At 47.7% G+C, this 26910-nt stretch overlaps 1 protein-coding gene across 1 annotated transcript in view; it reads left to right on the top strand.

Annotated features, from left to right (window-relative positions):
- The window catches only part of LOC147453552 (2-oxoglutarate (2OG) and Fe(II)-dependent oxygenase superfamily protein), a 53968-nt gene extending 34559 nt beyond the window's left edge, over positions 1–19409 (top strand). Inside the window, exon 2 of the mRNA XM_086515718.1 lies at positions 17854–19409. Coding sequence (XP_086371844.1) covers positions 17854–18921 — 1068 coding nt within the window. The 3' untranslated portion in view covers positions 18922–19409. The remainder of the gene's footprint in view (positions 1–17853) is intronic.
- Positions 19410–26910: the final 7501 nt, after the last annotated feature.

Genomic DNA, 26910 nt, shown 5'->3' with positions numbered 1-26910 from the left:
GCTCGATGCATAGCAGAAGGTCTCCAAAGCGTGCTCACATCTGTGCAGATTGGCCTCCTGGCCCTCTAAGTACAAGGTTGAGTCGTCGACAAACTCAGCGTCCAGAAGCTCATCTCCCCGTATAGGGAGTGCTAAGCCCCTCAGGCCAACCTGCTGTGACACCAAAAATGTGCTCATCGCCTCCGCATAGAACAGAAAGAGAAAGGGGGCAAGAGGACAACCCTGTCTGATCGATCGTGTGAGCATGAAGCGTTCACCTCTACCTCCTGCCAAAAGCACCTGACTGTGAGCCTGTCTGTACAAAGCTGACACCCCTCTGATCCAAGCATCTGAGAAGCCCATCCTGCGTAGAGTGCCCTCTAGAAAGTCCCAGTCAACTCTGTCGTATGCCTTCTCAAAATCGAGAAGAAGAATCACAAGGTCCTCCCCACGGAGCCGTGCCAGGGCAGAAGCCTCCCAGAAAGTGAAGATGTTGTCAAGGATACTGCGTTCCTTGACAAAACCTGTCTGAGTCCCATGTATAAGGCTCTCCAAAAGTGGCTGAATCCTCAAACTCAGAGCCTTGGCAAGAATTTTGTAGGCTGAGTTGAGGATGGTGATGGGGCGCCAGTCGAATCTCATCCAAGGAGCCACCCTCCTTTGGAATGAGGTAAATCAGGCCCTCACTCATGCTATCCGGCATCACTCCTGTGTGCAGAATGTACTGAAAGGCACTACAAAGATCTGGGCCAAGCAGGTCCCAGTACTCCAAGAAGAAGCTGGGAGTCAGCCCATCATCACCTGGACAGCTACCACGAGGGAGGGCCGTAAGAGCTGTGTGCAGCTCCTCAAGCTGAAGAGACATCTCTAGCCTCTGGCGCATCTCCTCAGTCACAAGACAAGGCATCTGTGCCCAAACCTGCTCCCTGCATGCATCTTGCCGCTCTGACTGGGGCTCAGCCGACAGTAACTCACGGTAAAAGTCAGTAGCAACTGCACGCATATCCTCGGGCTCACAAACAACTGACCCATCGGGTCTCCTCAACTGATTGACCTTGGCATGCGAGTGGCGAGGCCCCACTATCTCAAAAAAAGCACCTGTCACTCTGTCTCCCACCTGAGTCCACTGAGATGCCTGTCGGTGAAAGGCAAACTCATGACGCCTCTCCTCTGTGCAAGCAAGCTCCTATCGAGCCTGCTGTAACTGCTCCTCCAACCATGGACTGTCTGGATGTTGCTCCTGCATCCTCTGTAGTGAAGCAATGCCTCGTCTGAGGCGCTGCTCCTCCTCTCTCACTGCAGCCCGTCGAGCCAGAGACTCCTGGAGAAAAAAGTGGCTAAGCTGAGCTAGGCCTAAGGCCACTCTGTCTGCAGGTAGAGTCTGGCTGTCCATGCCCTCTGTCCAAAGAGCCTCTACCCTCTCTCTGAGTGCTGAGTCCAACAAGACCCGCTCTGGGATGCGAAGCATCGTGCTCCCACTCCTCTGCCTGTCTGCCACTGTGAGGATCATTGGTGCATGGTCCGAGAAGGATGTCCCTGCCAGGATGCCCACTAATCCCCCCAAGTCACTGAAGTGGTCACTAGTGTAGAAGCGATCTATCCGCGATAGATTCACTCCTCCCACTCTGCGGTCCGACCTAGAGAAGGCAAGACTCTCTAGAGACCTCACAAAGCCAGAGTGCTGCCATGTATCCGAGACCCTCAAAGTCATACACAACCTCTCCCAGGCTGCTAACTCGACTCCATGCACAGTAGCATGGCTGCCTCCAATCCTGTCAGAAGGGTCCTCCAACATGTTGAAGTCCCCTCCTACACACCAATGGTCAGCCTGTGGCAAAGATTCAGCAATCTGTGACCAAAACTCTGCACGAGCACTCACCACATTGGGCGCATAGATGTTCAGGAAGCCCACAAGGCCACCCTGAACCTGCATAGTAATCCACTGAGCCCTGCCTGGCACAATAATCCCTCTGCCCACAATGGCCTGCTGCAATGAGTCGGCAATAGTCATACATACCCCACCCTGGATGCCTCCAGGTCCAAAAGCAGCTGACCAAAAGGTATCATATCGTCCACGCAAAATCTGGCCACATCGCCGAATGCGGCTCTCAGACAGATGGTGCTCCTGTAGCATAAGGAGATCAATCTCTCCTCCCACAAGGCAATGCTGAAGCTCCTGACGCAATCGGCCCCGCTGTCGCTGAAACTGGGGCCCACCTAGTCCCTGCACGTTCCACGAGACGATCCTCATGGGGAGCGAGAGAGAACAGATGTTGCCGTAGCAGCAAGACGGGCTATCTTCGAGGCTGGCTTGGATGGGGAGTAATCCGCATCCGAGCGTCCTCTAGATAGGCGAGACTGTAGTGAGTGCCTAGCCCAGGCCCAGGCAGAGCGAGCCGTGCGTAAAGCAACCTCCTCTGTCCAGGAGTCCTCATGAATGTATACATAGCAAGGCAAACACTGCGTATCAGTAAAAAAGTACGCCACAATGTGCCTACATCCTGCTGAGTTTGGGGGTGTCACCGCAAACTTGGCCAGTGGCCACAAAGTCTGCAGCAAATCTGTAACTCCAAGTTCTCCCAAGTGGTGAGAGAACTCGAGAACCTGTGTATGCAACCATCCCACCACTGAGTCGAGGGACCACTCTGTCTCAGTCCTACCACAAAGGGGGAAGGAGAAACCAACTGCTGAGTCCAAGGCCTTTGTCCCCCTAGCGGCGAGGAACAAAGCATGGACCCTGAAGCAGGCTGCCTCATGGTCTGCTACGGAATCGCTGAGAAAGCGAGTGAACGCGTAGTCGAAGAAATCCCAGCGGCGTCGGAGGTCAATGCTCGTCAGACCACGAGGGATAGCTGCAAGGGAAGAAGTCTGAATCTGCAGAGGGGGCCGCAAGAAGGGATGACCCTCTCTCGCTAGGCGACTCGTGGCAAAGGCGCTGCCAAGAGATCTCCTAGCCGCCGGTGAGGGACCAATCTCCTGAGTCGACTGTGGAACTGGAGCAGGAGGGGGGGGGGGAGAAGGACCTGGAGGGGGCGGAGGGGAGGAAAAGCGGGGTGGGGCGAAAGAGGTAGAGGGGCGAGGTGGGGGGGAGTGGACGGGAACAGAGGGCAGGGGGGAGGATGAGGAGGAGGAGGGGAACTCTGAAGGGGGGGCGGCTGGCGAGGGTGAAGCGGAGGTGGAGGCTGGCGTAGGGGGCTCTTCCTGCTCAAGAGGACCAAAGCGGTTCCCCGTGGAAACCCACTGCTGGAGTAGGCACCTGAGGGCCACTCTGAGTGTCAGGCTGTCGCTGTGGCCCCTGGCGTCGACAGCCACAGGCCTGCTGCCACCCCTCCTCCGCTGGAGCCCCAGGCTCAGAGGGTGACTCTGAATCTGTGCTCTGTGTCGCTGGTTGTGGCTGCGGCCCAGCCTTGGCAGGCTGGGGCTGAGGCTGAGGTGCAGGTCGTGGTCTCCTCCGTGGACAGGCCTTCGCTAGGTGGCCCATCTGTCTACAAATGAAGCACTGGTTCGGGAGACCCGAGTACTCCACACTCTATCTAAACCAACCCCCACTCACCCGAGGCAGAAGGATGACCTTCGGGAGCGTGTGGGTATCTCTGACCAAAACTCGAACTGAGGGGATGTCAGCCGCCTTGGCAGCTATTGATGCTGCCGTACGAGGTGTCTCCAGGACAGTCCCGATGGCGGAGCCAATCCTGGAGAGAAGTGGTAGGTACTCCCTCCGTAAACCCGGAAAGCAGACTGAGATGGGGATGTCTGCCTCCTCTACTAGCACATCCGAAGTCGGGTCAAAACCATGTCGCCACTGTCGAAAGTGGGCGCGTGATACTCGGATGGCCAGTGGACTCATAGCTATGACCTTGGAAGCCATCTCGGAGGTCTCGAACTCGATCTGGTAGTACCCCCGTCCGAGAATCTGGACATCCAAGATCTTGCCCACCTCTGCGAGAAGGCGGGCCTGGAGAAGGTCACGCAGCTCTCCTCTGTTGGGTCGGGTGCCGAGAATCTTGCAAATGACCGAGGTCGCCTGCAAACGCTCTACCTCTGTGGCTAGGCTCGCTTGCTCTGTTGGTGAAAGAGCAAGTCGAATGGTGGGCTCAGCGGAGTCGGGCGAGGGGGCTTCGGAGGAGTCCCTATGAGGTGGAGCATGAGCCTCCATTAGTGTCTACTGCTCTGAAGGAGAAGGGCGGACGAGAAGGCTAACGCTTGAGAGCTCGGCAAGAAGAATCCAACTGAGAATTCACTGCCAGGCAATTCAAGCGAGGCCTTCGGAGGGGGGGGGGGGGCGTGAGGATAAGGGGCTGGAGAGGCGAGGGCAGCGGGCAGTGAGCAAGAGGGGGGCAGCGGGCGGGGTTGTACTCTGGTTGGGCTGCGCGCAGGCTGGGTGCAAGCTCAGCAGCGCTCGCGAACAGACAGCACGTAGGCAGGGGGCAGCGCGAGGGGGAGCAGGAGCAAGCGGGGGGGAGGGGAGCGCGCAAGAGCAGCAACGAGCCAGCTTCGACACCGCTCATGTCTTACAAGGCATAAGCCATAAAGATCACTTGCAAGAGAAGGATCCAGATTTGTTTCAAGTCACTGTTTTTCTCAGAAGCAGTGCCATGCAGATGTTGATGTCTATAGCTACTAAGCCGCACACTCCAAGGACTTGGCAAGCTTTTAAGAAAATTTTTGCCAGAAGTTATATTGTTTCTGACATCTTTCTTCGGAGTGCAACTTTTGGCAGAGTGTGGTATCCTGAAATGCTTGCCATGGAAACCCTAGCAGATTATAATTTGAAATTTCTAGACATCTCTCAACAGGTGTCTCTTGATGATAACCTAAGAGGTCGAGTGCGATTGCTATCTTGGGACTACCATCGCCACCAAAGAAACACTGTCTATCCAAGAGCGGATGGACCATGCTGTGCTCGGCTACGACCTTATGGAATGAACCTAGCCCTAATTTTTGGTGCAGGTTTTAGGATGGAAAGTCAGTCGACTTTTCGAGCTCGGCTAATGTTGAGATTGCTTTTTAAGTTTGAATTTTGTTTGAGAATCTATTATAGAACTTGTTTGGTGATCCTGTTTGAAATGGATGGTATCTGTTTTGAACCTGTCTTGGTGCCGATTTGAATTGTTTGGCTTTGCTTTTAATACTGGTTTGAATGATTGGTGATTTTACTCCTGAGTGGAGAAGTGAGAAATACTGTTTTGGTATTGTTTGAACCTCGAAACGACGCAGGCCGATGCCTGGGGAGCATGTCGTTGTAGGTTTGAAAACCTCGGAACAACGCAGGCCGATGTTCGGGGAGCGTTCCGTTGTATGCTAAAAACCTCCAAACGACCCAGGCCGATGCCTGGGGAGCGTTTGGTTGTATGCTTGAACCTCCAAGCGACGCAGATTGCGATCTGGGGAGCGTTTGGTTGTACAATCCTCTGAGCATGGCTTGGACCTTTTTAGGTTATTTGTGAAGGAGTGACGAGGTAGTCGTTGAGTAGCTTCATACCGTAGACCATTTGTCTCGGGGGAGTGCTCAGCGGCGCTGTTTGTTGTGTCTTGTAACATGTATATGTAAGCATTTGTGTTGCATTGTGATGTGCCAACTAGTGAATATTCCTAACTGGATGAGATTGCTTGGGTATGTAATTTTAGTGCATCAAGACACCTGTGGAAGATCAGTGCAATCTGGGTGTGATGGCTAATTTTACTACGCCAACATATCAAGAGTTCCGAACTGAATGAAAGGAGAAGCCAACTCTTTGATCAAAAGAGCCGAAAGGAGAAGCCAACTCCTTGATCAAAAGAGCCGAAAGAAGAAGCTAACTCCTTAACAAAAAATAGAGAGAGCAAATTGATTGTCCCTCGGAAATTTTTGAGCTAACTTGAGTTGTTTTGCAGATATGCTATAATAGCGGATGATTACTCTCTTTCAAGAAGGGGGGATGTCACAAACTGTTGACATGTCAAAGCCCTGAAGAATGGAGCCAACTTGCAGATCCCGACCGAGGGGCCTAAACCCTAAGAAGAACAAGCAATAGAAGAAGTCCTACCAACTTATGGGACCCCGTCCGATGGGGCCCAAGTGACATAAAGACATTCAAAATAAAGCAGGACCCACACACACACGTGTGGATTGATGACGTGGCAGCTGTACGGACAAGCCTAAAATTCCGTTGACAGTGCTGACATGGCAAATTTCCGCAAAACGCGTTGACAGATTTTGGGCATTGCTTTTGGACCAGATGCTTTTGAGTTTGACGGCTTTTCATGTAAACTGCTTTTGGGGCCTAGGGCTTTTAAATATGAGGCCATGGGCTCATTCTCTGGCATGCTTCTTGGAGAAGGTGCAGAGCGTGGAGTACCGGCTTGTACTGTGTTGATGCAATATAAAGAAATACCGTGGGCCAATACTCTCTGGGGTGGAATTCTGCCACTCCATGTCGCGTGTCGTCTCTCTCTCTTAGTTTATTTGTTATTGAAGTGCTAAAAGTCTGTTCAGTCTGTTCTTTTCTATTGGCACGTGGTGCCCGTCTTGTGATAGTACTCTTACATATCCAACTGATCAACTCTTGACAACAAGGACCGGACAAAATTCGAATAACTGTAATAGAAGAAGAGGAAAACTCAGAAAAAGAAAGACTCACGCCCCCAATTGACATCAGAAGAGCGAGTTAAGTATCTCAAAGAGGGAAAATGTTTCGGATGTGGAAAACACGGACATGTGTCGGCTCGGTGTCCACACAAGGCACCCAGAGGACAACGAGAAGAAAAGCTAGAGAGTTCCAGAGCAGCCGAAGAGCGCTGACGAAAAGGAAAGACGAAAAAAGTACTGGTACCCGACTGTGTGGGGACCGACCCTGAGTAGATGGATGAAAGTACGAAACTTTGCTATCATCCTGCTGGTGGAAAATAGCTCAAATTGGAGCGCAGGGCCCGTGAGGATGGACCAGCACCCCAAGTGAACTATCGCGTTGTGGAAGAGCCGGCAAACCTGTTGTGCCATCGGGCAGTCGCACAGACAATGATGCTAGCTCTCCAAAGGATGGTCACGAGTTGCGCAGGCTGTCGAAAGGCCATTATGTACCAGCCAACTCCCCAGTGCTATAGCTCTGTGTGCAAGTAGCCATTGGAACAAAGTGACTCGCCTTGGCTGTCTAGAGTCCCACAACCGCTCCCAAAAGCCTGACAAGAACTCAACTGTGAGACCCTCCTCCTGCCAGAGGAGAGATGCAGTTGGACGAGCCTCTCCGTGCTGCCAGTATATGACGCCCAATCAAACAGTGTACTGAAAGAAAGGGATCCCAGGGTGGTCGACTGAAGAGAAGGTGTCTCTCCAAAATCACTCTCACCCCTCACCACCCCTCCCTCGCCCCTACCTACCCTCCCCTCGTTCCTACCCTCCTAGCCTCGCCCCTAGCCTAACCCCCTTGCCCCTACCCTATTTTAACACCCTCGCCCTTACCCTCAACCCTCGCCCCTACCTACCCTCCCCTCATCCCTACCTTCCTAGCCTCGCCCCTATCCTAACCCCCTCCCTACCCTCTCTCGCCCCTACCCTCAACCCTCACTCTATCTTGCTTACCCCCCTGTGCAACTCCCTCGCTGCTACCCTACTCTTCTAGCCCCTACCGTATCAACCCTCGCCCCTAACCTCCCTATCTCGCTCCCTTTCGCCCCTATATGACTTCAACCTACCCTCGTCCCTATCTGTAATTCCCTCGTCCTACCCCACTTATCTCGAATTCTCGTCTATCTGTCCTTAGCCTCCTTCTGTCTCAACCTATCGAGTGCAATGTTCGTCTAGGTTCTGCATTCTTCACACGACTGGACTACATTCTTCACACAACCGGACTACCTCCATCGATCTCATGCCTTTCAAGAAATGCTCTTCAACATCGCTCTATGTTCAACACTCTCTGTGTGAATGTAAGTTTTTGTGGCTATGTAAGTTTTTTATTGATACAGAGACACAGAGTGGCATTCACAACAACTCACTATGGCTGGTACAAGCAAGCAATCTCGTAAGAAAACCTTGTCGCGATAGAGGCCCTCGTCTGATACATCTCTTAAGTTCTGGGGAGGAAAACGAAGAAAACTCCAGCCATGGCCTCACAGATTTGTCCCCCAGTGATCATACTGATGAAAGTTACAAAGCTTCTCTGGAGTCCTCGTCGGCGTTTGACTCCGGCTCTGGCTCTGACTTCTAGCCAACAGGAAGAATATGTGAGACAAAAAGAAGGGCAACACTCAAGTGCTCAGCCATCAAATCACTAGGCCTTCTTCCTCCAAAAGTCAAACCAAATTCACTTTGAACTTTCATGTGCAGCAGCCTCATCCTTCCCTTCAAGAAGTTTTATCAAGAGATCAACTACAAACTCTAGGTCTGACAGCATTGGCAGATGCAGATCTTCCTATTGATATTGCCGTGGATATGGTCCATGAGTTCTCAAGCTTTTCCCAAAAGTACGAGGGCACACACTAACGGCTACATGCATTGGTCATGCTTTGGGGATGACAAACTTTCCTTCAGTAAAACCGGCTATGAGAACCTACTCACAACTTTCGAAAGATGCGACCATTTAGGCATGCCAGGAGCTACTTAGTGCTGATCACGCTGACTATGCAAAGAATAAAAAGCTCTGGGCCATTTTCAAGTATTACTTCCTAGTCAAAGCTGCTAAAATAAGCAAGGGCAGATGTGATGTGCCTACTATGGTCTCTCAATGTGATGGTCTATACTGCCTCTTCAACACCATCCCGTGTGGCTTTCATCAGATTCTCTTTACCTCCTTACAATCTTGGGCAAAAAGATTCAGAGCTCAAGTGCAATCTGTGCATTCTATCTTTCAGTGCTTTGCAGCTCCTATGTTGGCTTGGGTCATTATCATACATGTTAGCCCCATGGATGCGGATGTGGATATGCGGCGTAAAACCTCAAAGGCCTCACGCGACTAGATCCTCGTCACAGGTCGTGCTTGCGCAAAGTCCGTACCCCCCATGTTCTTTAAGATCCAGGGGAAGGGTCGACTACACAGAGTCTCAATAGAGGATCCACAGGTTGCAGAGTGTTGTTTTCGAGTAGTGGTTGGGCATCTGTGGGAGGACGTGTGTCACAGATCCGGACCCAGCAGAGCTTGAGACAAGCCACTGGAGGCTTTAGGCTTGGGAGAGTTGCCCTCTGGCACCACCCCTCCCTCGTCCCTCATCACAGTTCGTGCTTGCGCGGGGTCCGAAACCCCCATGTTCTTTGAGATCCAGGGCGAGGGTCGACTACACAGAGTCTCAATAAAGGCTCCACAGGTTGCAGAGTGTTGTTTTCAGAGGATACGAGTAGAGGGCATCTATGGGAGGACCTGTGTTGCAGATCCTGACCCAGCAGATCTTGAGACAGGCCACTGGAGGCTTTGGGCTTGGGAGAGCTGCCCTCTGGCACCACCCCTCCCTCGCCCCTACCTACCCTCCCTTGGTCCCTACCCTCAACCCTCGCTCCCTCCCTACCCTCTCTCTCCCATAACCTACCCTCTCGTCCCTCACCACCCCTCCCTCGCCACCCTCCTAGCCTCGCCCTTGCCCTAACCCCCTCGTTCCTACCCTACCTTAACCCCCTCGCCTCTACCCTAACCCCCTTGCCCCCTCCCTACCCTCTCTCGCCCCTGCCCTCATCCCTCGCTCTATCTTGCTTACCCTCACCCTATGCAATTCCCTCGCCGCTACCCTACTCTTCTAGCCCCTACCCTAGCAACCCTCGCCCCTATCCTCCCGGTCCTGCTCCCTTTCGCCCCTATCTGTAATTCCCTCATCCTACCCCACTTATCTCGAATTCTCGTTTGTCTGTCCTCAGCCTCCTTCTGTCTCAACCTATCCAGTGCAGCGTTCGTTTGTGTTCTACATTCTTCACACGATTGGACTACCTCCATCGATCTCATGCCTTTCAAGAAGTGCTCTTCAACATCGCTTTGTGTTCAACAGCTCTCTGTGTGAATGTAAGCTTTTGTGGCTATGTAAGTTTCTGAGGATAGAGACACACAGAGTGGCGTTCACAACAACTCACTATGGCTGGTACAAGCAAGCAATCTCGTAAGAAAACCTTGTCGCGACAAAGGCCCTCTTCTGATACATCTCGAAGTTCTTGGAGGAAAACGTAGAAAACTCTAGTCATGGCCTCACAGATTTGTCCTCCAATGATCATAGTGATGAGAGTTACAAAGCTTCTCTGGAGTCCTCGTCGGTGTCTGACTCCGGCTCTAGCTCTGACTCAGAGTCTTCTAGCTCAATGAGTTGGGCTTGGGAGAGCTTCCCTCTGGCGAGGGAGGGGTGGTGAGGGGCGAGAGTGGGCTACATCAAAAGCATGGGGAGACTCTCCTAGTGTAAGGTGCAGCGGAAGTGAATGTTGAACTTTGCTCAAGATTAGTGCTCTAAACTGTGCAATGGACACAAACAAAGTGGTGAACACTGTGAATGAAGGTGCTAAGACTGAGAGATAGAGAGAGAAGAATACGACACCAGAATGTTGTCAAAACCCTCCTCCGAAGGCCCCACTCTCTATGGCGAGAGCGGTCTACTATTGATTGCACAAATCTCTACAATGCTTGGACTTCCCAACGATGAGGACGACGACAAGACGGGTTGAAATCTGAAAACGCTAATGGCTGAAATCTGCAAATCTTTATCTGCTGAATTCTGACTCTATGTCAATGACGATGTCGATGACGACGATGAGACGACGACGCGCTGAAAACGCACATGCTGAAATCTGCGTTTTCCGGGCTGAATCTGCAAACTGTGCTCGATCTGACCGTGCGGCGAGGATTTGCTGCGGGAAGGTGGGATCTGTGAGGTTCGGGGGTTCTACTGCGGAATCTCGATGCTGAAAACTGAAAACGCTGGTGCTAAAGGTGATCTTGTCGCGATGGAACTGCCAAACGCTGATCTGCCATGCTGATGCAAAAACGCTAGGGGCTGAATCTGACCAGATGCAAAAACACTAGGGGAATCTGCTGTGTCTTGCTATCGCCGGGTTGATCTGCAATGCAAACGCTGGGGCTGATCTGCAATAGAGAAAACGCTAGCTGTTCTTGGCTGAAAACGTTGAGTCTCCTGCCGAGGGGGGTCTTGCTGAGAAGGTGCATTGTTGGATGTCAAGTCCCTGTTGCCTCTTCTGCCAGAAAGTGCTAGCGCTAGGGTTTCTTATATACTTGAGGTTCTAATTTGCCCTACCCAGTTCCCAACAAAAGTCACTTTAAAATAATAAGTGAAAAATGTCAAAATAGGGAAAATAGGTCTATGCACTGTAAAAATGCTCTTGATGGGTTCTGATGGAAATCTGATGATCATGCTGTGTGCAACCAGAGGATATGCATCTAATCTAAGTGTGTGGACATGCACGGTCTGCGAACAGACTCACAAAAGTGCCAAATCACTTCCTAATCTAATTGAACTGAACCCATGTCATGAAGTAGCTTGTCCACGTACACATAGGGTTAGATGTGCACGTGACACCTAGTGAGTAAACAAAATATGTACAATGAGGCTAAATCAAAAAATGGGAGAAGGGAAGAGCCACACAGGTGGTCGGTAGTTCCATCTGGGCACACCTTGGACCGTAAAGAAGAAGGGCCCTGGGTGCCAGAGTCGCAGGAAAGTGCCTCTGCGCTCCCGCATGCGGTCAGAGCTGCCCTGAAGTCTCTCAAACTGACCCTTGAGATATGGAGGGAAGAGCCACACAGGTGGCCGGTAGTGCCATCTGGGCACACCTTGGACCATGGAGAAGAAGGGTCCTGGGTGCCAGAGTCGCAGGAAAGCCTCTCTGCGCTCCCGCATGCGGTCGGAGCTTCCCTGAAGTCTCTCAAACTGACCCTTGAGAGTATGGATCAACTCCAGCCAAAAGTCACGAACAGTCTCCGCCGGTGGGACAGGGCGAGCCTCGAAGATGCGGAAGCAACGGGCCCGCCAAATGAACCAGTGTGTTAGGCCACAAACGAGCTCCCAACACACCTCTCTAGCTACACCACTCTTGGGGGGTTAGTTCTATAGCAAGCTCAAGTGTGGGTCGACTTCCCTGGATCACTATCATCCTACTGGTGGAAGATAGCTCAAACTGGAGCGCAGGGCCCATGAGGCTGGACCAGGTAGTAGCACCCCAAGTGAATTGTCGCGCTGTGGAAAGAACTGGCAAACCTGTTGTGCCATCGGGCAGTCCCATAGACAATGACGCTGACTCTCCAAAGGATGGTCACAAGCTGCACAGGCTGTCGAAAGGCCACTATGTACCAGCCATCTCCCCACTGCTGTAGCTTTGTGTGCAACTAGCCATTGGAACAAAGTGACTCGCCTCGGTTGTCTAGAGTCCCACAACCGCTCCCAAAAGCCTAACAAGAACTCAACTGTGAGACCCTCCTCTTGCTAGAGATGTGCTGCGACCGGACGAGCCTCTCTCCGTGCTGCCAGTATGTGACGCCCCAATCGAACAGTGTACTAAAAGAAAGGGATCCCAGGGTGGTCGGCTGAAGAGAAGGTGTCTCTCCAAAACCACTCTCGCCCCTCACCAGAGGGCAGCACTCCCAAGCCCAAAGCCTCTAGTGGCTTCTCTCAAGATCTACTGGGTCAGGATCTGTGACACAGGTCCTCCCATGCCCACGAGTAGTCGTATCCTCTAAAAACAACACTCTCCAACCTGTGGAGCCTCTAATGAGACTCTGTGTAATCAACCCTCGCCCTTGATCTCAAGGAACATGGGGGGTACGGACTCCGCGCAAGCACGAACTGTGATGAGGACCTCCACTCGCGTGAAGGCCCCCGTCTACCTGGCAGTTGCTGTCTCTAGAGGGGTGAGCCACTCCGCTGGTAAAGCCTTTGTAATGTCCTTACACATGCTCTGCACTCCTCTCATGCTTCGTAGCTGGATGCTCTGTACCTCCTCTGGAAAACCTGAAATGTGAATCCAGTCGCCGAGAGTGTGGACTGGACCCTCTGCCATGGGACCCCAAGAAACATGTGGCCTACTACCAACCAAGTGGCCTCTCTGAGTGTTAACCATGGGGTTTCAAAAAAGGGGGTGTCTCAAGCACTTCTATGTGCAAGTAGGTTGGTGCTGCTCTAGGCCACTCCGTAGCAGCTCTCAAGAGCGAAGCAGACTCGCACCAAATTGATCCTCCAGCCTCCTACTCGGACCAGCTCTACGCATCTCTTTAAAGATCCACCTGGTGGAAGGGCTCCAAGGGCCTCCTGCATGAGGAACTCGAGCTCGAAGCGGTTGAAGCAACAACTCTTTCCAGGGCTCCTCCCCTGGAAGCAGTCCTCAGACAACAAACTTCCCAAGAAGGTCTCTGTTCTGCTGTGTTGGGTCGACGATCCCCAGTCCCCCTTGAGAACACGGTAGGGTGATGACTTGCCAGGCTACTTTGGCCCGCGCTAACTAGGTGTAGGAGCTCGAGAAGATCCAGCAAGACATGATATACCACAGCACCTAGTTGGCCACTACAATTTTGTCTGCCAAAGAGAGCCGTGCTGACCTCCAATGCAACAACTTCCTCCTAATGGACAAGAGGAGGGGAGTAGTGTGCTGCTCAGGGGACAAGTCCAGGCCAACCTGACAACCCAAGTGCCGAATTGCAGTCCATAGGGGAATCCATCCAAAACCCTCATTTGGTGAGTAATCAGGCGTAGGAGCACTGCCAACTCAGAAAGCTATTGTCTTCCTCCAATTGATCAGTGCGCCTGAAGCAGAATAGAACATCTCAAGAGCCTGCTCACAGTTGTGCAGATTGGCCTCCTGGTCCTCCAAGTACAAGGTTGAGTCGTCAGCAAACTCAGCGTCAAGAAGCTCATCTGCCCTAATAGGGAGCTCAAGACCACACGAGCCAACCTGCTGAGAACTCAAAAATCTGCTCATCTCCTCTCTCAGGATATGATATGATTTTGGGCATTCGATGGTTTCGTGAGCATAACCCTCTCATTGATTGGACGGAAAATACGTTCACTTTCAATGCCAAAAGCGACTCTCCCATTGTCATTCGTGGAGAGCAAGTTGTTCATTCTCCATCTCTCATTTCTAATGTGCAGGCGAAGATTGAACGGATTCAGGAGAAGGAGACTCTTTCAGACTCTTCTTCTCCAAAGCATAACACACATGAAGATTTGCATGATGATAAGTGTGATGAATTGCATGATGATTTGCATGATCAAGATGTGATTTCTCACAAGCATGATGTTTTGCACGATAAAGATGATGTGATTGTTCACAAGGATGATGTGTTAGGTGATACTTTCTCTAGTGAAGCTAACCTCATTGCAGATTCGATCAATCACGAAGAACCGATCTTGGCTCTTGAGTCGAGGTCCACAGAACCCCCACAGGAAGATTCGATCAAACACGAAGAACCGATCTTGGCTCTTGAGCCTAGGTCCAAAGAACCCTCACAGGAAGTATTATGTGTTCGCATGATTATTCAGCACACATTGATCAAGTGTTTCATTCGTGATCGTTTCTTGTATTTTAGTCGGCGTCTTTATGTGATCCCTTTTCCTAGGCATGACATATTGTACGTTGAGCACATTTCACTCATGAATGAGCACGGATGTATGCGGATTGTTCATGAAAAGCTGCATGCATTCAAGGAAGTCACATTCCATGTCTCCTCCTTGGCACGACACAGTCGTAGCAAGAGCACAAGAAAGTATGAGCACCAAGCATGGGCATTTCCTTTGTGTTTTGCCACAATTGATTGATTTAGATCAGCGCGACAAGATTCGATCTCATTGTTTGTGTGTGTGTGGTGAACGGTTTGGCACTCCATCTATTTGTTCATCTACATTGCATGCACAGTCTTTTAGGAAGATTAGATTTTTTCCAGTCACTTTACATGGAATAGGTATGTTCATGTTTTTGTGTTGGCAGTGGTTTCAGGAATTTTCAAGAACTCTGTCGTAGGCCTTCTCAAAATCGAAAAGGAGTATCACCAAATCCTCTCCTCAGAGATGCGCGAGGACAGACGCCTCCCAAAAAGTGAAGATGTTGTCAAGGATACTACGCTCCTTGACAAAACCTGTTTGTGTCCCATGTATAATGCTCTCTAGTAGTGGCTAGATGCTCAAGCTCAGAGCCTTTGCTAGAATTTTGTAGGATGAGTTGAGGATGATAATGGGTCGCCACTGTCAAATCTCATCGAAGGAGCCTCCCTCCTTGGGAATCAGGTAGATCAAACCCTCACTCATGTTGTCGGGCATCTCGCCAATGTGCAAAACATACTGGAATGCGCTGCAAAGATCTGAACCAGTACTCCAAGAAAAAGCTGGAAGTCAAACCGTCCTCCCTTGGACAACTACCTCGGGGGAGTGCTCTGAGCCTTATGAAGCTCCTCTAGCTGGAGGGGAAGCTCAAGTCTCTGTTGCATCTCCTCAGTAACAAGGCAAGGCATCTGTGCCCAAATCTGCTCTCTCCATGTATCCTGACGCTCTGACTGAGACTCAGTTGACAACACATCACAGTAGAATTCAGTAGCAACTGCACGCATTTCCTCAAGCTTTGAAGCAGCTGATCCGTCGGGTCTCCTCAATTGACTAACACTGCGCATGGCATGGCCCCACTGTCTCAAAAAACCCCCCAATAACTCTGTCACCCACCTGGGTCCATTGAGATGTCTGCCGATGGAAGGCAAACTCATGACGCCGCTCCTCAATGCTAGCCAACCCTTGCCTAGCCTGCTGCATTTGCTCCTTTAACCAAGGACTGTCTGGATGCTGCTTCTGCATCCTCTACAAGGAAACAATGCCCTGTCGAAGACGCTTCTCCTCCCTGGCTCCAGCCAAGTGAGTTGCAGACTCCTAAAGGAAGAAGCGACTAAGCTCAGCCACTCCATATGCCACTCTACCAGGAGGGGTGTCCTGCGTGTCCAAGCTCTCTGTCCAAAGTGCCTCTACTCGCTCTGTAAGCTTTGGATCCAACAAGATCCTCTCAGGGATGCGTAGCATCGCACTCCCCCTCCTCTGTCTGTCTGTCACAGTGAGAATCACTGGCGCATGGTTGAAAAAGGTAGTCCCTGCCAAGATGCTAACAGATCTCCCCATGTGACAGATGTGGTCACTGACGTAGAAGCGAGCTATCCAAGATAGATTCACTCCTCCTACCTTGCGGTCATAGCGAGAGAAAGACAAGTTGTCTGGGGGTCTCACAAAGCCTGAGTGCTGCCAAACATCAGAAACCCTCATAGTCATGCATCGCCGCTCCAAGCGGCCAACTCAACTCCATGCAAAGTAGCATGTCCACCTCCAATCCTGTCTGAGGGGTCCTCCAACATGTTGAAGTCCCCCCCGACACACCACTGCTCTGCATTTGGCAAAGACTCAACAACATGAGCAAAACTTTGCTCGTGCACTGGCCACATTGGGCGTGTATATGTTCAGGAAACCCATGAGGCAACCCTGAACTTGCATAGTAATCCACTGAGCTCTGCCTAGCACAATAATACCTCTGCCCACCATGGCCTGCTGCCATGAATCCGCAATAGTCATACATACCCTGCTGGATACCTCCAGGTCCAACTGACCAAAATGTCTCATAGCGACGATGCAAAATGTGACCACATAGTCTAATGCAGCTCTCACAAAGATGATGCTCCTGTAGCATAAGAATATCAATCTCACCACCCACAAGGCATCGCTGAAGCTCCTGACGCAACCGACCTTTCTAACGCTGAAACTAGGCCCTCCTAATTCCTGCATGTTCCATGAGATGATCCTCATGGAGGCATCGAGAAAAAACAAATGCTGTAAGCAGTCAACCTTGCTATCTTTGAGGCCAGTTTGGATGGGGAGTAATCCGCATCCAAGCAACCTCTAGACAAACACATCTGAAGTCACTATCCCACCCATGCCCAAGTTGAGCGTGCAGTCCGTAGGGCTACATCCTCTATCCAAGAATCCTCATGTACAAATACATAGCAAGGGGGGCTCTGAGTGTCAGCAAACAAGTGCACCACAATGTGCCTGCAACCTGTTGCATTTGACGGCATCACACTAAACTTGGCTAGAGGCCAAAGTGTATATACCAGATCTGTCACCCCCAAGCCCCCTGTGTGGTGTGAGAACTCAATAGCTTTGACCTGGAGCCAGTCAAGAACTGTGCAGGGTCCACTCTGTATGATCCCTATCGCACAGCGGAAAGGAGAAACCTAGCACAGTGTCCAGAGCCTCAATGCCTCGGGTTGCTAGAAAGAGGACGTGGACTCCAAAGCAGGCATCCTCCAGGTCGGGAGAAGAGTCACCAAGGAAGCGTGTGAAGCTATAGTCAAAGAAGTCCCATCGTCAGCGAATGTCAAAGCTAGTCAAACCCCGAGGGACTGCTGTAGAAGGAGAGGTCTGAACCAGAAGTGGCGGGGGGGGGAGCGTCAGTTCCGCTTGGGACTACTTCTTAACCCTCGGATGTACGACTCGAGAGTTTAGGACATTTCTTACCCACTTATCCTCAAATACACCCAATCGCCCTCCTTAAATGAGACATCCTGACGATGCTCGTTAGCATGCCTAGAGTATGACTCTTGAGCCTTGCTAAGACGAAGCTTAACACTCTCAATAATCTCAGCATTGGTGTGACTAACGAGATTAGCATCAAGCAATTGTGAAATTGACCTAGTTAAGAGAAATTGAAAAGGTTGACCAAAAGCTGCCTCATAAATACGACGACCAATTGCACTAGAGTACGTATCATTCAGGATAGCTTGAAGTGACGGCAAATATATTGTTCCACTGAGATTGTTGATCATGAACTAAGCTTTTAGAACCATCAATCCCCGTGGCTTGTCAGGGCCTTAAGGAGAGTCTCTTCCAAATCATGGTCTAGATCATTATCTGTGGTCACTAGTGTTTCGAAAATATCCTGATTATGATGTGTGTCCGTGGTAGGAGCATGGATTGGGTACAGATGTGTCATTCAAAGATCCAAGTCGACTAGTGTCATCATTTGCAGCGCAGCTGTACTTTGATGAAGATCAGAAGTACAAGCAACTAATTTCGACAGGTGACGTGAACACAGACAGCAAATCAAGCCATTACCCTGTAAATGATGGAAGTATTGAAAGTGGACTGCATCAGCTGGGATTTCTTTTCAAAGAACTTGGTAAAGCAATGGTGGAGGTGGGCTTATTGGTAGCAAGAATTTGTGACACGGCTATTCCAGGGGTTGGATTGGAAGAGGCTATTCGCCAGGCTTGCACTGCTAAAGGACGGCTCATACACTATCATTCTCATGCAGATGGATTGTTATCTGTGGCCTCAAAGACATACAAAAAGAAGGAAAAGGACCATCTCAATGGGGTCTTATCTCCTCCAACAGTTAAAGCCTTGTCATCGAATGACTTTTGGCAACAATGGCATTTTGATTATGGGATTTTCACTGTGTTAACAGCGCCAATGTTTCTGAGTATCTCGGAAACGGATTCGAGCTATCCAGGTGCGGTCTCTGCTCATTTCCTCTCTCCTGATGTTCGGTCATCTCATGCCGCAAAGAATGTGGACGCTGATACCATGTGTAGGCATATAGGGCTCAAGGTATTAAATACCGGGGATGGCTGTGTGGAGTTTGTTAGTGTCCCTCCAGACTGCTTGATTGTTCAAGTAGGAGAGGTGGCACAAATTCTGACAGGCGGGAAGCTTCAGGCGACCGCTCACTGTGTATGCAGGCCTCCTGAAAGACCCGATATAAGCAGAGAGACATTTGTGGTGTTCTTGCATCCTGCTTGGAACAAGCAGTTATGTTGGCCAAATTCTGGGACCGATGGAGTGCGTGAATATCTTGACCATAAGGGACTTGCAGCAAGTGAACACGGCAACTTTAGCGAGGACTTTCAAGAGATACGACACATTGTACCCACTTTGCAGTCCCGCTGGAAAAATGGCTCTACATTTGCTGAATTCTCGAAAGTGACGACCAAGCAGTATTATGGAGCCAATGGGGCACAATCAAAGAGATAGCTTCCAAAGTAAAGCGCCACTGTCCATCAGTCGGTAAATACTGCAATCAGTGGCGGGTGATTCGTTGCCAAGCAGATTAGCAACAACCAAGCAAGTGTAGTTGTACAGATATGTTGTTCATCCACATGCAAAAAAACATTCGGGCATGAGAAGTATTTGCCTTGTTTAACTGGGATCAACTATGCTTATCATTTTGATCATGGTAGTGCAGCCATCAGACACCTATGAAAGACGAAACTTTTGATTTTTACTTCCAAGGCTAATTGACTTCCAGTTTGGCGGAAATCTGCCTTCCCAACGAGTTAACGAGTTTCAAATCCTTAATTTTGGGCGTGCTGCGAAGAAAAATTGGATCAAGGATTCAGATATTAATGCAGATGAAAATCTCAATAAGCAAGCTCTTTGAATGTAAACTATTTCTAGAATGTTATAATTGATTCCGGACGAGAATGTGACATCATTTATGAGAATTGACACTTGCTAGTGGTGATTCTGGATCTCCCTTCTTTTCATGGTTGCGCCAATTTGAGAAGACCACTTTTGCAGACGATTCACTCCTACAAAAAGCCAGGAAGATTATGAAGTTGAACTGTGGTGCAGCTAATCTCGGACTAACAAAAACAGTAAGGTTTACAAGTTATCCATTTCAAGCGCTAATGTCTCTGCCATATAATGATTGTTGCTGCACCCTTCCTCGGGTTGTTGCATCATTGCAGCAAGATCCTGATAACAACAAAAGGAGACTCGTCAACTTATCAAGCAAAGTACTTGGTGAAATTGGACCAAAATACATGAAGGTAGAACTGTTCGTGTTGGGCCTTAATGTTTGTAGGGTGAAAATCTAGGTTTTATCTCTTGCATAGACCATTTGTCATATAAATAATGAGCATTTATGTTAAGGATGTCTATTGGAATGATCTTGTGTGTGAAAATTATCAAGTGGATAATGAGCTTCAAGCATATAAGTACACTTTTTAAGGTGGAAGACACTATTTGAACAGTCGACAAATACTACACATATTGTGGACATGAGAAGCTAGTAAAAACACCTTCTATTAGGGATCATCAACATCACCTAGTAGATATAGGGTAAAGGAGCCAATGTAACACATGTGCCTTTTAAAAGTCATGCACGCCCCAATTTAGAGACAAAAATTGGGAATATGCTAGGAATCTTGCTTATGTGTCAACTTGTGATTTGCTGAAAATTGTACCACTACTGGGCCTTGGGTGTTTCTAACCCCTAAAAGGCCTCAAAATTTAAACTTTCTCAAATTGATTGCCCAAATTAAATCAAAAAATATCAATCTTGGTATTACCTAATCCGTCTTTGCATGAGGAATCTCATGCAAATTTCAAAATTCAAATCTGATCAAATTTGCAAAATCCCACCCAAAATTACACTTTTTTTCTTGAGTGTCTCTAAACTGGCTCCTTTACCCTATTCCTAATTTTTTCTTCTTTTGAGGATTCTAGAGAAGAAACTAATCAAGTAGGAAGAGATTTGGTGTCAATGTATCCTCAAGGAGGAGTCATTGTTCAACAAGTAGCCTAAGAAACTTTTACAACCAAAGAATGTGCTGGAGTAGTAAGGAGGTCAAAGGCCTAATGAGGAATGGGCATGCAAAAGTGAGCATCTAAAGGAAAGAAGCACGGCCATCTAGACTTTGTCCCAATTGTTGAAGAGATACAATTGTATCACGTTCCTTACCCAAAAAATCCAGCAAACAAATGTCTTAGTACAGCAAGTAGGGGATGGAAAATTTGAAATGTTCGCTGGTGAGACCTCACTCAAGAAACCACGGTACATAGGAGTGGAGGCCATAGAGCGTATTGTTAGCTGCATTTACTAGGGATATGGCTCTTCAAAGAACAAAAGTGCATTTACTGATTAAAAGGGTGCTTGGTGAGTGGGGAAATCTCATCAACTTCTAAAGGGTTACACGTGAAAGCCTCTGGTGGTCATTATTCTTGTGACTTATCATTCAGAATAACTCCCAAGTGGATATATATGCCCAAGATATCATGTTGGTACTCAAATACAAATTTTCTCTAATAATAGGCCATATTTAAAGAGACGGGACTACTTGTAGGGATGCTAGCCAATAAGATAGTCCATTCAAAGAGTTGGTCCAATGGTAAATCTTTGGCTTCTCAACCTCCGGGTTGTGGCTTCAAATCCCCCGTTGGGTCCCCTCTTGAGGGACACCTTGTGCTCACTTAGTGTTCACGTTGCTAGGGCTCTTGCCCTTGAACACTTAAGTGCATCCTCCTCCCCAAGTGACCCAGTTGATTGCTACGAGTTCTCTGCGTCATTCTCAGCACGTGGTGCATCAATTAGGTGGCCGTGGTGATGCCTATGTGTGGCTCTTGCCCGATGGTATGCGGCCCTTGGCAGATCATGTTTCATGGCTAATATTTGGAAGGGATAAGCACCTCCCCCTTGTGGGCCCTTTGGTGTGTTGGAAAAAAAAAAGATCATTCATCTTATCACCTCTCTAGTCTAAGAGACTAGCTCAGATGACATTAATAAGTAGTTGGTCAACTTAAGCCAACGTTAGTGCTATTTAATAGGGGTGGGAGGCGTGGGATCGACGATGGATGTTCAATATGGGGGGAGCGGAGGATCCCCACTGTTGTGCAGTAAAAGTCAATCTTGGGATCCCAAAATTAGTGAGGAAAAACTAAAATCGGGATGCGGCTCCTAATCTTTACACTTGCATGTCATTTTGTTTTAGATGTGTGACCGCAAGGTTATAAATCGAAAAATGCTAATCTCGGTCACAAACAGAACCATTAAAAAAAACAGCATATTTCTTTGCCCCAATCAGTCTTGTCTTCATGACTACTGCTAATGACATGAATAGGTTCTTACGATAAAGAAGTAGGGCTCGCTCTCGCTCTCTCTCAGCCAATGAGAAAGGGTCTTTTGGCATGAATAGGTCCTTGTAAAGAAGTAGTGTCTGCATGAATAGGTCCTTTTGGTAAAGAGTATGGCTTGCATTTTCGGGAACACTACCATTGTCAAGGAAAAACCACCTCTCTCTCTCTCTCTCTCTCTCTCTCTCTCTCTCTCTCTCTCTCTGCCTATGTGAAGGGGTCTTTTGATGGGCATGAGTTTGGAGCATACTTACACTATCAAAATGGAGTGCTATTATTTAGTTTCTAACTAACAACAACCTACAAAATAGAGAGTGCTCTTCACTATCCTTCTCAACCGTCTCCAATGCCAACTCACTTTGTGACTTCAACAACAGTCTGCCCCTCAAATGTGGAGCTGCTAATAATTGATGTAGAGGTCATGCCTACCTTCTCTCATTGGTGCTCGCTGAGGTTTTGAAGCATAAAAGCTAACACCTAGCATGCAGCCTATCGGCTGAGAGCTTGCAGTGAGTCTATTTGCAGTGGGAGCCACTGACTGAAAAGCCTTTATTTTTGAAGGGTCAAGGAAACCCCACTTATCGGTGGGTTAGAAAATGGAAAGCTCCATCTTCATGAGCGGTCTCATCAAGTGGATAGAATGTCCTTGAGACATAATGATACGGATCAATCTGAGAGAAAATTTATGGGCTCCTTGGTTGCTCGAAAGCCCGTAGGCCACAATAGATGCACACCCTTGCACAAGCACCTTATCCTCTTGGACTAAACCATGACTTATTTCAATCTACCAATGGCACAAAAACCTATCCATCCACTCTTCTTCACCTTTTGGTTGATTTTCTATAAGGAATAAGGTACATACGATCTTCAGCTTCATATGTTGTTCTCCATCCTATACATGACTCTAAAATTTAAAGGAAGTGTGATACTTTGAAAAGAACTTGTAGTAGGATGTATACATACACATAAGGGTGCATGCTTAGTATGCTTGGCGTGTAAGCTAAATGCTTTGCCCCAACACCAAATTTACTCCTCTGATTCTCCTTGAAATTACCCAACTACTTCTTTATGACAGAACTTTGGAGATGTCTCTCAATTTTTGGGAGGCATTTTCAAGAACATGGCTTCAGGGGAACGACCGCATGTGGTTTTTGAAGTACCATTACAGATTCCCACTGCAATTCCCCCGTCACCAACTGTATCCACTTATGCAACGGATGGACACCATCATCATTAGTATTATCTCTCAACACCTCTGCTGGCAGAATCATGTCCAAAACCCTTCAAGGATGGTGGATTTTCACCAACTCAGGCGTCCAAGATTCCCACAATGCTCTCAAATTCTTATAACAGTTTGATGTTCTATTCAATAACGGAAATTTTATAGAAGAATCCAAGTTGCTACAAGTCACATCTTTTCTCATAGATATTGCTTTGACATGGTGGGTTGCCCTAACCAAGAAACTAGACAGTCCTAAAACCTAGCATGACTTCAAGCTCACTTTCTTCCCAAGCTTTCTTGATGAGACATTCAAAGTAGATATAATTGCAACATGGTCTCGTTTTAAGATGTACGCTTTGGACACATTTCCAATTTACAACCAAAGATGTTGGGATGCCTATCTTCCATTTTCCACCTTTCAAGACATTACTTTTGTAGAACAGATTGAGAAGTACAGTGTGGGACTACCTTCACCACTACAAGATTACTATATAGGAAAAGCGATATCAAATATGCAACAACGTATGTCACATGCAAGAGTGGGCTATCACATTATGTTGGCCCTTCCCAAAAGAGAAATCCAAATCCTCCCTCCTCTACCCAAGATACCCCACAACCAAGAGTAGGTACAATTTCCAACACTCCTACTCGGAGGCTCACTTCTGAAGAGATGGCACAGTACCAATTAGAAGGAAGGTGTTACAAATGTGGCCTTCACAGTCACATTGCTTTGGACTGTCGAGAAAACCCCAATAACAAAAGACCTCAACGTATGCAGGAAACAAGAAGTTCCGACCTTCAGCTGGATTGATTTTCGACTTGATAGGTTTTCTTGTCGTTGATGCATCCAATGAACCATGCAGAGCTATGGGAAAAGTCAAAGATCATCCAATGAACCATGCAGAGCTATGGAAAAAGTCAAAGATCAAGATGCCCTTATCCTCTTTGACTCAGGCTCTATTTTATCCCCCCAAAATTAGCTATGAGATTAGGTATTGAAGAATATGCCAAAAGAAACACAAATTGAAGCACAAATGGCTAATGGAACCTACACATCATCGACACCGTTGGTCGGATCACTTCGACTACAAGCTCAAACATATACAGATTCAGTTGACTTCTACATTATGGATTTGGGAGGATGTGATGTTTTATCGGGCATGCCATGGTTTTACAAGTTTCATGCCGGATTTGAAGCCAAAGAATGAACTATCCAATTGAAGCACAAGGACAAAGAGTTGGTGTTGAAGTTTAGTAATCATGCTACTCAAGGGGCGACGTCTGAATAAGGAAAGAACTATGACTATCAATTAAGATGAATTGAGAATTCTTTTGTTCAAATTTATGATTAATAAAGATTATGATTAAGATTAAGATTATGATATTCGGTGTGTGCACGCACCACAAGCAGGATCCAATGACCTTTTATAGGCATTGGCTAAGATCTTGGGTGCATGATTGACATCCAAGCAAGATCGAATGACCTTTTACATATGTGGGCTAAGATACCGGTCATAAGACAGATTCAGATGCACCCGAGGTGTCTGCAACTAGCTTTTATGTGTGCACGGCCATCATGACACAAGAATGCATGATTGAATGATTATTTGTGAGATTTTTTGTTGCATGAAAGCTATTGATGCTTTTTTACATAGTACTTTCTAACGGTAAAGTAAGAATATGTTATCCTTGAGATAAATACTCGATGAGATAGAAAGCTTATTATTATACTTAGATGTGCATATGTATACTATAGAAAATATACTTAATGTATTTAAAAGTTGCAAGATAGATCTTGTAGCATTCGTTCCCACTATATACGTGTCACAACACGACATCCACCCCCTCTAAACCTGCACATCTTTTGGTATGTGTCACATTTGATCTTTGCAAGATCAATCCTCTTGTAGATTTTCCATGATTTCATTTTCATTGATAGCTTCCAACACTTCATCTTCACTTTTATCTTCACCTGTGTTTTGCTCTTCCTCCTCCTCAATATCTTTTGGATCACTGCCTCCTCTTCTCTTAAACACTTTGATCCTTTTCCCTGCAATGGGAGGTTTACCAACTTATAAGTGCCCGTTGAGGGGCCTAACTGATTATAGGAGAAGAAGAAACACCAACTTATAAATCTTGAGAGGGCCTAAAATTAAAGCTTGGTGTAAACAATGATGATGTGGCATACAGTACGGATCTTCTGTGATTTGCGCTGCAAATGGCACGTGGAAACCTGTACATATATGTTTTGCGCTTTGAGCTGACAGTGCCACATGGTAGTGTACGAAGTTTCACAATTTTTGATGGCATGTTTGGATAGTTTTGGACATAAGCTTTTAGATGCAGATGCATTTTGAACTCGATGCTTTTAGAATTCATGCTTTTGGGACTCTGTTTTTAGCATCATGTCCACGTACATTATTGTGGCATTGATTCTCCATGGAGTTTTCTAAGGATTATGTTTATGCTTTGCATGAACGTATACATGATGAGGGTGTATATTATGAGATAGATAGGAATCGAGTATTATGTTACTTGGAGTCTATGCTTTATATAGGTGTGCACTAAGCAATGTACTCTTTGTTGTGTGCCTTGAGCTTCTTCATCTTCTCCAAGATATCTCTGCATCTGTGCAACTCCAGTTCCAACAATTAGTATCAGAGCCAGGTTGTGTTTTCTCGAGCGTAGTTGCCAGCATCCGCTTGCTCACTTTCTTCGATTTGGGTGAGCTTCGGTGAGCGTCAATAGGTCAACCAGTACTTTGGGTCAGCTTGAAGAACTGAGTTTTCTCAAAATTTTGATTCGGGCTCATTTCGGCTTCCCTTTTCACTATAATAGGCAGTATTGCGCGGGTAATTTTTTGCTTTTTTGTGCAAAATTTTTGTCAGTACAATCTTCTGCAGAAAAGGTACCTTATAGCATGTGTTTGTTCTGCTTTGTTTTCCTCTTTTCGGGTAGTCTTCACATCAGGTGCAGTCACTCACCATGGTTGACAACAACACATATGTTTTCAAGATGTTCGCTGTTGAGGATAAATTAGATGGGGACAACTATCCAATGTGGGCTTACATGGTGACACATGTTCTTGTATCAAAGGGCGTTTGGAATTTTGTGCAGGGCATTGATGTACGCCTCCCTTCCGTGGATATAGGCTGTGTTGAGGATGTTGCAGGTTCTGGCAGGTCGGTTGCTACTAGAGTTGTTTTGCCTACATGTGATTAGGCTCATTGAGATGTTAGAGATGCACAGGCTCATGCATTGATTGCATTATCTCTGAAGCGCACTATTCTCCTCATATTCTCTCAGTAAAATCAACAAAACAGGCTTCGGATACTCTTGTTGATCTTTATGCAAGCCGTAATGAGGCTAAAATTGCATGGTTGCGTAAAGAACTGGAGTCAAAGATTATGAAGGAGAAAGATGACATGGACACTTTTCTTGCTAGTATCAAGGATATTAATGAGCAATTCATTTCTACATGCGAAGTTGTTTTTGAAGTTTCACTTGTGCAAACTATTTGCGATGCATTCTCAAATTCTTACTAGGCTTTTGCTAGTACTTGGAGGACTTAGAGCCAAGGAACCCCTCAAGCTATCAAGTTTCATGCATTATGCACATTGTTGTTGCAAGAGTCACTTTCAAGGAAGAACAAGGCTAAACAATGTGCTCAAAGAAAAGGTGGTAAGAGCAATGTAGCTACTTCTCATGGTTCTTAAGTGAGTAGTAGATCACTTGTTCCAAATTCTTCTACTGACAGTACCTCGTCTGGGAATTCTGGTGAAAAGGGCAAGGAGAAGATGCGTTGTTGTTATTGCAAGGTAATGATCACTTAATAAAGAAATGTCCTAAGTAAAAGGCACAGAAGAAAGAGGCTAGATCCACTACAA

This window comes from Adiantum capillus-veneris, chromosome 7 (assembly GCF_014529385.1).
Source record: "Adiantum capillus-veneris isolate H3 chromosome 7, ASM1452938v2, whole genome shotgun sequence".
Taxonomy (NCBI): Eukaryota; Viridiplantae; Streptophyta; class Polypodiopsida; order Polypodiales; family Pteridaceae; genus Adiantum; species Adiantum capillus-veneris.
This window is presented reverse-complemented; position numbering and strand designations above follow the sequence as displayed.